Raw genomic sequence first — 12,838 nt, 5'->3', positions numbered from 1 at the left:
AAACACAATCCTTCTGCTTCAGCCTCTACATCAGTGGACATATAGGCATGAGACACTATATCTACCTTGAGAGTACATGACTAGAAATCAGGAAACAGACTTGGGGAATTGGAGGCAGATGGGCAAGGAAATCTAATTCAGGCAGTATATTAAGGGTGTTTCTATCTCTGTGCTCAGGGCAAGTTCAGTTGTTTCCAACAACAGGTTCTGTAGTTAAGGGAGAATTAAATAAAATATTGCATGTTACCATGCATGTTGTATGTAGTTTGTACCTACTTGCCATAAAATTAAGGACTGAATATATTTATTGGATTGTGTTTATTTGCCTACTTTAGTAATCATTTTACATGTATGCTTAGTTTTTATATAGTGCATTGGTTATATGTAAGTTTGGATGCCAACCCATAATATAAAAAATTATAGAGAACATTGGTGGCTAGATATCAGTGTATTTAAGTCTAACTGAATGGAAGTATTTTGTTCCCAAAATTTATTTTTAAATTTTATATTTGGAGTGTGTGATCCAGTACAAACAGGGTTATAATGTTGACTGGTTTTCTGAGCTAGCCCACAAAACCCACAGTGAATTAGCTACATATGATGGATTCTGAGTCTTTGTGGGTTGTTTGGGAAGTCTGAAAGAGTGAAAGAGGAAGGATACTCTCCTGGAGTAAGATCTCAGCAAGAACTATTTTTGTTTGTCATAGTGATTGAGGAGTGTGACCAGTGGGGGTGTGTGTGTGTGTGTGTGTGTGTGTGTGTGTGTGTGTGTGTGTGTGTGTGTGTGTGTGTGTGTGTGTGTGTGTGTGTGTGTGTGTGTGTGTGTGTGTGTGTGTGTGTGTGTGTGTGTGTGTGTGTGTGTGTGTATGTGTGTGTGGCGGGGGCAGGAATGCTAATGTGTTTCAGTACTCAGAATAACCCCACAGAAACAATTGTCCCTTAGCTAGGTGCTAGTGACTCATACTTGTAATTCTAGCTAAGTCAGGGGCTTCAAGGTTTGAAGCTGGCACAGGCAAAAAAGTATGAAAGACTACATCTCCAATGAACCAGCAAAAAGCCTGGCTATTGGGGGTCTGGTCAGAGATCAAGAAAGGCCAAAGGGCAGCAGGCAGCTGTGAGTTACTGTTGCTGAGGCGTGCACCAAATCCTTCTTGTAGACTGGTCAATAAGAGAGTATCTAGTTAGGTGAATGGGGGAGGGAGAGGGGAGTTGTGAAAGTCCATAATATAGATCTTACAGGCCTGACTCCTGATCAAACAGAATGTTAGGGCCTTTGCCAAATAGATCAGGCTTTTAGTAAGGCTCTCATCTAAGCGATGAGGGTTACAGGGTTACTGTGGAGAATTAAGGAATGGGAATCAGTGAAGAATCCTCATTTTATTGATTTGGCGCAATATTGGGTGATGGTGTGTGTGTGTGTGTGTGTGTGTGTGTGTGTGTGTGTGTGTGTGTGTGTGTGTGTTGTGGGAAAATAGTATTTGATTTAGAATGAAGTAATTGTAAAAGAAAAAGTAGCCATTAAAGCAATGAATGCAAATCAACACCGTGATGAGATACCACTTCATGCCATAGGTAGTTGGGAAGATTGTGATTTGAGGCCAGCCTGGGCAAAAAGTTACTGTTACCCCATTTCAACATGGGAGGTTATAGGTAGAAGAATTTGTGGTCAGAGGTTGGCCCTGAGCAAAACCACAAAATGCTATCTGAAAAGTAATGAAAAGAAAAAAATTGATGCTTGGTGTTGGTGGCTCATGCCTGTGATCCTAGCTACTCAGGAGTTTGAGATCTGAGGATCATAGTTCAAAGCCAGCCCAAGCAGGAAAATCCGGGAGACTCTTATCTCCAATTAACCACTGGAAAGCTGGAAGTTGGCACTGTGGCTCAAAATGGTAGAGTGATAACCTTGAGCAAAAGAGCTCAGGGACAGCTCCCTGGCCCAAGTTGAAGCTTCATGACCAATTAAAAAATAATGAATATAGTCCTAAGTGATTGATATTGAAACTAGAACATATAAAATTTCTAGGGTGGCCAGGCACTGGTGGCTCACATCTTAATCTTAGTGACTCAGGAGGCTGAGATCTGAGAATCAAAGTTCAAAGCCAGCCCAGGCAGGTAAGTCCATGAGACTCTTATCTCCAATTAACCACTTGAAAACCTGAAGTGGTGCTGTGGCTCAAATGGTAGAGCACTTGCCTTGAGTTGAAGAGCTCAGGGACAGTGCCCAGGCCCAGAGTTCAAGCCCCATGACTGGAAAAAAAATTGTAGAGTGTACCAAATAAAATGATCACTTGGAAATTTATAGCTCCTTGCATTTTTTTTCCTGTCCATTCCTTCCTTTTTCTCTTTCAATAATCTATTTGGGTCTCAATATTTTGCCAAGCTGGTGTTAAAAATTCCTGGCTCAAGCAAGCAGTTTTTGTGCTTCACCTTCCAAACAGCTGGGACTATAAGCATGCCTTGCTTATCCTGGCTTAAGATGTTTTAACCTGGCTGGGAGTGTGGCTTAGTGGTAGAGAGCCTGCCTAGCATGTGTGAAGCCTGGTTCAATTCCTCAGCACCACATAAACAGAAAAAGCCAGAAATGGCACTGTGGCTCAAGCGGTATAGTGCTAGCCTTGAGCAAGAGAAGCTCAGGGACAGTGCGCAGACCCTGAGTTCAAGCCCCAGGACTTGCACACACACACACACACACACAAAGTAATAAGGACAGTGTGATCTTGGCATAAATAGAAGTTCGGAAATGAGTCACTGTATATAAAGTGCATCTCAGATAACAATTTAAACACATAACATTGTAAACAAATGTAGGAAGAATTTTCTCCTAAAAAAACCCATAAAATCTGAATGAAGAAGTCCACCAGATTGGATTGGAGCAGTGCTGGCTACAAGAGTAATCCTTTGTTTTACTGAGATGATGCAGGAAATTCCTCTGTATTAGTGATTTGTTTTGGAGTTGTGTTGTCTTCTCTTGAAGACAAGCAGTGAAAATACTTTGACACTGATGGTTGTAGGAAGCTTGGAAGCTGAGATCTGGGCTGTGATTACCTTCTCAGTGCAAAGGCTTGTGAAGGGAGCAGCATCTATTTGTGGGTCTTTTTGATTCTCCTTTGAGAGTTCTATTTCTGTGGGATTTGAAGCTGACCGACTATTAGAGCTTACAATATAACTGACTAAAGATTCTGAAGGATAAAGGATAGGGTAGTAGGAATGTTGAATGAATACTAGTTAAGTTTCATTTCTTCCATTTACATAGTCTTGACTTCCTACTGGCTAGTTATGACTCTCTTGAGCAACCATTTAACTTGTGGCCATTTGTTTCCTCATTTGCAAATTATAAATTTGAGATAATAATTATCTAATATCTTTTCTGGTCCTGAAATTCTGAGGATCTGCAAATCTAAGAATTCTCACATCCTGGACTAGGAATACAGCTTAATGGTAGAATGCTTGCCTAGCATGCGTGAAGCCTGGTTCAATTCCTCACTACCACATAAACAGAAAGCCAGAAGTGGCTCTATGGCTCAAGTGGCAGAGTGCTAGCTTTGAGTAAAAGAAGTTCAGGGACAGTGTTCAGGCCCTGAGTTCAAGCCCCAGGACTGGCAAAAAAAAAAAAGAAAAAATTCTCACATCCTGACATGGTGGTACATTTTTACAAAGATGTCTGAGAGCATTTCTCTGTTGTCTCTTTGGCAGATTGCAATCCTTTGGCAGTGATGAAACTTTGATAAATCTGTTTTTCCAACTCGATTTCATTTTAGCATCTATATTCCATAATAGTAACAGATGGCCAAAAAATGTTTTCCCACATACTTGAAGTGGAATAAATATAAGGCTGCCATTAGCCTTTTTAGCCACTCTTGAACTATGAATAATATCATCATCTATTCGGAGCACAAATAGTGAAATAAAGTTTGTACAGGGCTTATGAAATATGGAAAAGAGGAGGAGGTATACAATGTGATTCTTCTTAGGAATTAAATTCCTCGCTGGAGGCATGACTCAGTTGCTGAGCACCAGCCTAGCAAACAAGATGAGAAAACTGGAGACATTGAATTCAGGCCTTTGCCTTGGTACTGATAAAAGAAAAAAAAAATTCAAATTCCAGTGGCTACTTGGGAAAATAAGACTGGTTATCAGAAATAACTTGGTCCAGTTGGTTTCATAATCACATTGCTGAAGTTGAATCTAGTTATACTCTTTTTTCTTTTTTGTCCTTTCTTTATTTCTCTCTCTCTCTCTCTCTCTCTCTCTCTCTCTCTCTTTTTTGACAGTCCTGAGGCTTGAACTCAGGGACTGAGTACTGTCCCTGAGCTTCTTTTTGCTCAAGGCTAGCACTCTTACCACTTGAGCCACAGGGACACTTCTGGCTTTTTCTTTTTTCTTTTTTTCTTTTTTTTTGTCATTCGTGGGGCTTGAACTCTGGGCCTGGGTACTGTCTCTCAGCTCTTCAGCTTAAGGCAAGTGCTCTACCACTTGAGCCATAGAGCCACTTCCGGTTTTCTAGTGGTTTATTGGAGATAAGTGTCTCACGGACTTTGCTGCCTGGGCTGGCTTTGAACCATGATCCTCAGATCTCAGCCTCCTGAGTAGCTAGGATTACAGGTGTGAGCCACTGGTGCCCAGCTGCTGCTTCTGGCTTTTTCTGTTTATGTGGTGATGAGGAATTGAACTCAGGGCTTCATACGCTTTTTTTTTTTTTTTTGGGTCCGGTCATGGGGCCTGAACTCTGGGCCTGGGCGCTGTCCCTCAGCTCTTCAGCCCAAGGCTAGCGCTCTACCACTTGAGCCACAGCGCCACTTCTGGCTTTTTTCTTTATTGCTTATGTAGTGGTGAGGAATCGAACCCAGGGCCTTGAGCATGCAAGGCAAGTGCTCTACCACTGAGCCACCTTCCCAGACCTCCTAGTTATACTCTTAACAAGCAGAGAGCTTGAGCTTTTGTTCCCTGTTATGATAACAAAAGAACTGAATTTTTGCTTCCTAATTGTTGGAGTAGTAATTTCCTTGGTCAGCAAAGCTCCCCCATAACAACTAGCTCTGTGGATCACCTTTCAAAGCTACTTGTTACTGCAGAAAAGTACAAGAAAAATCAGGAATTTTGGGGGGAGGACAGTTAGGGATGCTGGGGATTAATCCTAGTGCCTAATATATACTAGGAAAGTTTCTACCACTACAGCTCCAATTAAGGGTGTGTGGGGGCTGGGAAGTTGGCTCAGTGGTAGAGTGCTTGCTTGCCTTGCATGCATGAGGCTCTGGGTTTGATTCCTCAGCACCATATAAACAGAAAAAGCCAGAAGTGGCGCTGTGGCTCAAATGGTAGGATGCTAGCCTTGAGCTGAAGAGCTGAGGGACAGCACCCAGGCCCAGAGTTCAAGACCCATGACCGACAAAAAAAAATAAGTGTGTGTGTGTGTGTGTGTGTGTGTGTGTGTGTGTGTGTGTGTGTGTGTGTGTGTGTGTGTGTGTGTGTGTGTGTGTGTGTGTGTGTGTGTGTGTGTGTGTGTGTGTGTGTGTGTGTGTGTGTGTGTGTGTGTTGGTCGGTGTTGGGGCTTGAATCTTAGGTCCTGGGCCACTGTCCCTGAGCTTTTATGTTGAAGGCTAGCATTTTACTGCTTGAGCCACACTTTCACTTCCACTTTTTATTTTTTATTTTTTTGTGTTTTATCCTGGAGCTTGAACTCTGGGCCTGGGCTCTGTCCCTCAGCTCTTCAGCTCAAGGTTAATGCTCTTCCCCTTGAGCCACAGCACCACTTCCACTTTTCTGGTGGTTTATTGGAGGTAAAAGTCTCACAGACTTTCCTGCCTGTGCTAGCTTTGAATCATGATCCTCAGATTTCAGCCTCCTGAGTAGGTGGGATTACAGGTGTGAGTCACCAGCTCAGGAATCAAACCCAGGGCTTCCTGCATGGTAGTCAAGCACACTACCACTGAGTCACATTCCCAGCCTGTATTTTTTTTTTTTTTTTTGGTGATCAATTGGAGATAAGAGTTTCATGGAGGCTGGGTATGTGGCTTAATGGTAGAGTGCTTGCCTATCATGCGTAAAGCCTTGGGTTCAATTCCTCAGTACCACATACACAGAAAAAGCTGGAAGTGGTGTTATGTCTCAATTGGTAGTGTGCTAGTCATGAGTAAAAGAAGCTCAGGGACGGTGCCCAGGCTCTGAGTTTAAGTCCCAGGACTGGGGGTGGGGTGAGGGGGGGAAATCTCAAGGACTTTGCTGCCTGGACTGGCTTCGAACTGAAATCTAGGATTATAGGTGTGAGCTTTCGGTGCCCAACCCAAGTAAGGCATTCATACTGCTCTTTTGAGAAGCTAATAATTTGTTGTTTTTTGTTGAATCCTAAAAGTAACTTGATAAGTGAAAAAGTGTATGGTTAAATAGTACATAATGATACTTTGGTTGGTGATAGACCAAACTAACTGATGGAACATAGTACCATACAGCCTCCATGTGTAGTAGACTATATTATCCAGGTTTGAGTCCGTATACACAGATGTTTGTTTTCATAGTGACAAAACTGCCTAATGCATTTTTCAGAACTTATTCCCATTGTCAAATGGTACAGTCAGTATTGCTCAAGGAAACAGCTTGTAGGAGTCATCATGTATTACTATCAGTCCTTAGAGTATAAGTGGGAAACTTTTCCACCAACAGTCATTTAGATAACATCTTCACAGGTTATACAAAATTTACATGGGAACCAGTGACTCATGTCTGTAAATCTTGCTACTCAGGAGGCTGAGATCTGTGGTTTGAGGTTCAAAGCTAGCCTAGGCAAATAAATCTAGGAGACTTTGTGTGTGCAGTCCTGTGGCTGGGGCTTGAACTCAAGGCCTAGACACTGCCCCTGAACTTTTGTGCTCAAGGCTATCACTCTACCACTTATGCTTTTTTGGTGCTTAATTGAAGCTGAAAGTCTCATAGACTTTCCTGCCTGGGCTGGCTTTGGGCCATGATCCTTAGTCTCAGCTTCCTGAGTAGCTAGCTAGGATTACAGGTGTGACACACTGGTGCCTAACCTTAGAGGCTCTCATCTCTAATGAAGGAGCAAAAACCAGAACTAGAGTTGTGGCTCAAGTAGAAGAGCACCAGCTGAAGTGGTAGAGTGGAAAAGCTAAGTGAGCATGAGGCCCTGAGTACTGGCATAAACATGCGCATGCGCGCGCGCACGCACGCACGCACGCACACACACACACACACAAGTTAAAGACTAACCTGCTATATTTATTCAAACATTTAATTATCTTTTACCTAGTGTTTTGGCTAGAGCTGTTCTTTTTTGTAAAGTGAGTAACATTAGCTAGTATTGACCATATTACTACTTGCATTTGCTTTCCAGGTTTGTGTCAGTCTAAAGCATAGTCAACTTTTGGGGATGATAAGTTTTGAAAAGAACTGCTTGCAGCAGGAAGTTGTTCGGGACACAGATGAGTATTTTAGTGCATGTCTCCCCACAGTGAGAAAATCATCATTGCTTAAGTATTGTTTATAGAACTCAGGCAGTGGGAAGTTATTTTACCTAGGTTTCAGCTCATCATAGTTTTGCAGATGGATGATTTTGTGTTGTACTTATCAGGTGTGTCATCTGGTTCCACATTCAGTGGTGTAGCAAAGATGTTCAGTTCCATTTGTTTACTTTTCATGTCCTTGAGTCTTTCATTAAATTTGTTTTGCACCAGTACATTCAAGTGTCCTAGAAGGCTTTTGACCTTCCAGAGTGGAGAAATGCACAATAATACGTTTCCTTTGAGTTGTGCTTTACTAGCCTGAATTTAGTTGTAAATGATTTCACATTTGAAACCAATGGTCTTAAGAAGCTTGACTTTCAGCTCTGAGAGGTACTTGGTAATGTTCACTGTGAGTGCTAGGTCACACAATTGCTATCGCTGAGTTCCCTGATAGATTTTCCCTTCATCTCCATGAACTGCTTGATTTCAGCTCGCAGTTTATAAAATCTTATGAACATGTTTGGCTACTTAGCACTACACTTCCTCTTGAGTCCCCACAATATAGGCAGACAAGCTGCAATGAGAAGCACATTTGTCCTATCATGCTTGTATGTGTCCTGTCTGTCCTATAAGGGATGCTCCTTTCCTGTCCCTTAAAATTTACCTTACTGTTACGATTCACTCAATATGTATTTGTTAAGAGTAAAGCCCTAGGTTTATTGAGATTTGAGTGCTCTGTGGGGTTGCCTTGACAGGGTCAGGCCAATTGATTCCATGGACCTTTTTTTTTTTTTTGGTCGGTTGTGAGGCTTGAACTCTGGGCTTGGGGCTGTCCCTCAGCTCTTCAGCTCAAGGTGAACACTACCACTTGAGCCATAGTACCACTTCTGGCTTTTTCTGCTTATGTGGTGCTGAGGAATAGAAACCAGGGCCTCATACATGCGAAGCAAGCACTCTACTACTGAGCCACCTTCCCAGCCCCAGTTTTTTTTTTAAACTCATATGCATATACCCATGGACTTTTTGAGTTGCTATTTAGTTGTTTGTTTGTTTGTTTGTTTGTTTTTGGGTCTGGTCGTGGGGCCTGAACTCTGGGCCTGGGTGCTATCCCTCAGCTCTTCAGCTCAAGGCTAGCGCTCTACCACTTGAGTCACAGGGCCACTTCCGGCTTTTTTCTTTTTGCTTATGTGGTGCTGAGGAATGGAACCCAGGGCCTCATTCATGCAAGGCAAGCGCTCTACCACTGAGCCACCTTCCCAGCCTCATCTATTTAGTTGTTTTGCATGTGGGGATTCAGAAATATCAAAAGGTTGCTGAGTGCTGGTGGCTTACACCTGTAATCCTAGCTACTCAGGATGCTGAGATCTGAGGATCGTGGTTCAAAGCCAGCCCGGGTAGGAAAGGCTAGGATTACAGGCGTGAGCCACCAATGCCTGGCTGAAATTTAAAAAAAAAATTTTTTTTTTGGGTCCAGTCGTGGGGCCTGAACTCTGGGCCTGGGCACTGTCCCTCAGCTCTTCAGCTCACGGCTAGTGCTCTACCACTTGAGCCACAGCACCACTTCCAGCAGAAAAAACTTTTTTCTTTTTGCTTATGTGGTGCTGAGGAATCGAACCCAGGGCCTCATGCATGCAAGTCAAGCGCTCTACCACTGAGCCACTTTCCCAGCCCTTCTCTCTCTCCCTCTCCTTCTCCCTCCCCTTCCTCTCTCTCTCTCTCTCTCTCTCTCTCTCTCTCTCTCTCTCTCCTTCCTTCCTTCCCCTTCCTTCCTTCCTTCTCTCTCTTCCTCCTCCTCCTCTTCCTCCTCTTCCTCTCTCCTTCTCCCTCCTCCTCATTATAGTGCTTGAACTCAGGGCCTAGGCACTGTCCCTAAGTTCTTTTGCCCAAGGCTAGTGCTCTACAACTTTGAGCCACAGCTCCATTTCCAGGTTTGTGTTTTGTTTTTGTTTTTTTTTTGTCAGTCATGAGGCTTGAACTCTGGGCTTGGGCTTTGTCCCTGGGCTCTTCAGCTCAAGGCAGGTGCTCTACCACTTGAGCCGCATCGCCACTTCCAGTTTTCTGAGTTGTTTATTGGAGATAAGAGTCTCACGGACTTTTCCTGCCTGGGCTGGCTTTAAACTGTGATGCTCAGATCTCAGCCTCCTGAATAGCTAGGATTACAGGCATGAGCCATTGGCACCCAATATTCTACTTCCAGTTTTTGGGTGGTTAATTGGAACTAAGAGTCTCATGGGGATTTTTCTGCCTGGTCTGGCTTGGAATCTTGATCCTGAGTAGCTAGGATTACAGGTGTGAGCCAACAGTGCCCAACTTAATCCTGCCAATCAACCTTCCATGAAGCACTGACAGGCATGTGCTACTGCACCTAACTATGGATTAGGAATACGTTTTGTGAACTTTTCTGCTTGTGGCTGGCATCAAAATAGAATCCATTCTTAGCCTCCTAAGTGGCTAGGATTTCAAGTGTGAACCACCAGCACCTTGTAACACGTCTAACATCTTACATAGCATGGCCACTAGCTGTTCTTTAACTTTTTCTTTTCTCCAATTTTTTTCTTTTTCTCCAACTATAGTATGCTCTTAGCAAATTCCCATGAAAATAATAGCTTTGCATCATCATTCATTTCAGGTTCACCAAGAATCTTTCCCCGGACAAAATCAACTTGAGCACCCTGAAAGGGGAGGGTCAACTGACCAATTTGGAGCTGGATGAAGAAGTTCTACAGAATGTGCTGGAACTGCCTACATGGTTAGCCATCACTAGGGTCTACTGCAACAGGGCTTCTATCCGGGTGAGAAAAGGGATCAGAGTGATGCTGTTGTCTTCGGCCGGCAGGCCTACCTTCTTGGGGCAGTTCCCACAGCACTGAGCCTTTGCTTTCCTCTTTCAGATTCAGTGGACAAAGTTGAAGACGCACCCCATTTGCTTGGTAATGGCCTTTATTGTTAGCAAGTAATCAAATGGGGATAACTAGGGTGTGTTTTTAAAAGTAAGGAGAGGAGGTGGGGAGGAGTCATGACAAGTTGACCTTTTTGGGAGTGATAGGTGCTTCGTTAGGGTCAGAGAGTTATACCGACACAGTAACTGTTGTCTGGTCTTACTCCAGAACTTCTCTCTACAATAGAAATTAGCACTGAGAAGTCTGAGTTTTTGCTGTTAAGACTCTTAGATTTAATTGTTTTCCCTTGGACTTCTGACATGTAAAGTCAGAAGTTCAGTTCGTGGTGACTGTTGGGTAATAGTCAGCATGTGTGGGTTTTGTATGCTCAGCTCTGCATGGCTTTCATTCCAGTGTCTGGATAAGGTAGAGGTGGAGATGAAGACGTGCGAGGAGCCTCGACCCCCCAATGGACAGTCACCCATTGCTCTTGCTTCAGGACAGAGGTCAGTTGCTGAAGATCATATTTTTAGTTAAAAATAAGAATTTTATTTTTATTACCACTTTTGGAAGTGGTGCTGTGGCTCAAGCGGTAGAGCACTCGCCTTGAGCTGAAGAGCACAGGGACAGCGCCCAAGCCCAGAGTTCAAGCCCCATGACTGACCAAAAAAAAAAAAAGCAACAAAAGGAGACATAAAGAAAAATAAGCACTCATAGTTCTCATGTCCAGTATCTTAGTCCAATGTCTTCTAGAGTACATTCTGTATAAGGTCTCATATGACTGATCATTGGTCTACCTCATTTGTTGTAGTGAGTATGGCTTTGCTGAGAAAGTGGTGGAGGGGATGTTCATCATCGTTAATTCCATCACCATCAAGATTCACTCCAAGGCCTTCCATGCTTCTTTTGAACTGTGGCAGCTCCAAGGCTATAGTGTCAACCCCAGCTGGCAGCAGAGTGACCTTCGTCTGACACGCATCACTGATCCCCGCCGAGGAGAGGTAAGGGCTTTAGTGTTTTGAGGGAGAGAATCAAGTTGGAGAACTAAAAAAAAATTAGCCTACATTAGTTATACAGAAGAGGGGTTATTGTTAAATATTTATGTGTGTCTTTATAATATATATATTCTAATCAGTCTTGCCCAAAGTAGCAGAAATTCTTTTTTTGTTGTTGTTGTTGGTCATGGGGCTTGAATTCTGGGCCTGGGTGCTATCCCTCAGCTCTTCAGCTCAAGGCTAGCACCCTACCACTTGAGCCACAGCGCCACTTCCAGCTTTTTTCTGCTTATGTGGTGCTGAGAAATTGAACCCAGGGCCTTATGCATGCAAGGCAAGCACCTTACCACTGAGCCAACTTCCCAGCCTCAGAAATTCTTAAAAAGATGTTCTTTCTGTAAGAAAATAAAAAGGCAGAAAGGTGAATGCATCAGTCCAACAAGTTTTTTTGTTTGTTTGTTTGTTTTGGCTGGTCATGGGGCCTGAACTCTGGGCCTGGGCACTGTCCCTCACCTCTTCAGCTCAAGGCTAGTGCTCTACCACTCGAGCCATAGCACCACTTCTGGCTTTTTCTGCTTATGTGGTGCTGAGGAATTGAACCCAGGGCCTCATGCATACAAGGCAAATGCTCTACCACTGAGCCACCTTCCCAGCCCTAGTCCAACAAGTTTTATTCAGGAAGGGCAACCCAGTCTTCTTCAGCCCTGAAGAGGAAATGGCACATATCCCTTACAACTTGGGTCCCTTTAAATATAAAGCAGAACAAGTGAAATCACGTGGGGTAGATGGGAGCAGGGTGAGATGGAGGCAGGTGGGAGAGCAATCTTATCTTGAGTAGAGGGTTTCAAGGTTTCAAACATATCTGTGTTTGCCAGGAGGGTCAGGGCAGACATGGCCTTGGTCTTAGGCTCTCTTCCAAGACCCCCTGTGTGTTTGTTCAGGGGGAAGGGGAGTGGAGGTGATTTAACAAGGTTGGAAGCAAGGACAGTTCTAAGATGGCTCTCAGTGAGGGGGGGAGGGAAGGTGAGTGTTTTTAGTTTAAGTTATTTTTCATCAATTCTTTTAACCACATCCTTTCCTTGAATACAGATTTCTGACCTACTACTTTTTTTTGGGGGGGGTCTGATAGTGGGGCCTGAACTCTGGGCCTGGGCGCTGTCCCTCAGCTTTTCAGCTCAAGGCTAGCGCTCTACCACTTGAGCCACAGTGCTACTTCCGGCTTTTTTTTTTTCATTTTGCTTATGTGGTGCTGGGGAATCGAACCCAGGGCCGCATGCATGCAAGGCAAGCACTCTACCACTGAGCCACCTTCCCAGCCCCTGACCTACTATTTTATGTTGTTAGGATCCCAACTTAGGAAGATAGAAGTCTCTGACTTCCTGCCTCTTGGTTAATGTTATTCTCTGTATGCAGATATTTAGCTGGGTGCCAGTGGCTCAAGCCTGTAATCCTAGCTACTCAGGAGGCTGAGATCTGAGTATTTTGGTTTGAAGCCAGCCTGGGCAGAAAAGTC

General features: G+C 43.8%; 1 protein-coding gene across 1 annotated transcript in view; it reads left to right on the top strand.

Annotated features, from left to right (window-relative positions):
• Bltp3a (bridge-like lipid transfer protein family member 3A) overlaps window positions 1-12,838 on the top strand; it is a 46,053-nt gene that overhangs the window by 7,832 nt on the left and 25,383 nt on the right. The window contains exons 2-5 of the mRNA XM_070023937.1: window positions 10,081-10,243; window positions 10,343-10,381; window positions 10,745-10,836; window positions 11,142-11,331. Coding sequence (XP_069880038.1) covers window positions 10,081-10,243; window positions 10,343-10,381; window positions 10,745-10,836; window positions 11,142-11,331 — 484 coding nt within the window. The remainder of the gene's footprint in view (window positions 1-10,080; window positions 10,244-10,342; window positions 10,382-10,744; window positions 10,837-11,141; window positions 11,332-12,838) is intronic.

Source organism: Dipodomys merriami, unplaced genomic scaffold, assembly GCF_024711535.1.
Source record: "Dipodomys merriami isolate MVZ:Mamm:240054 unplaced genomic scaffold, mDipMer1.0.p SCAF_16, whole genome shotgun sequence".
NCBI classification, from domain to species: Eukaryota; Metazoa; Chordata; class Mammalia; order Rodentia; family Heteromyidae; genus Dipodomys; species Dipodomys merriami.
Note: the sequence above shows the minus strand (reverse complement) of the source record. Positions and strands in the feature narration are given on the sequence as shown.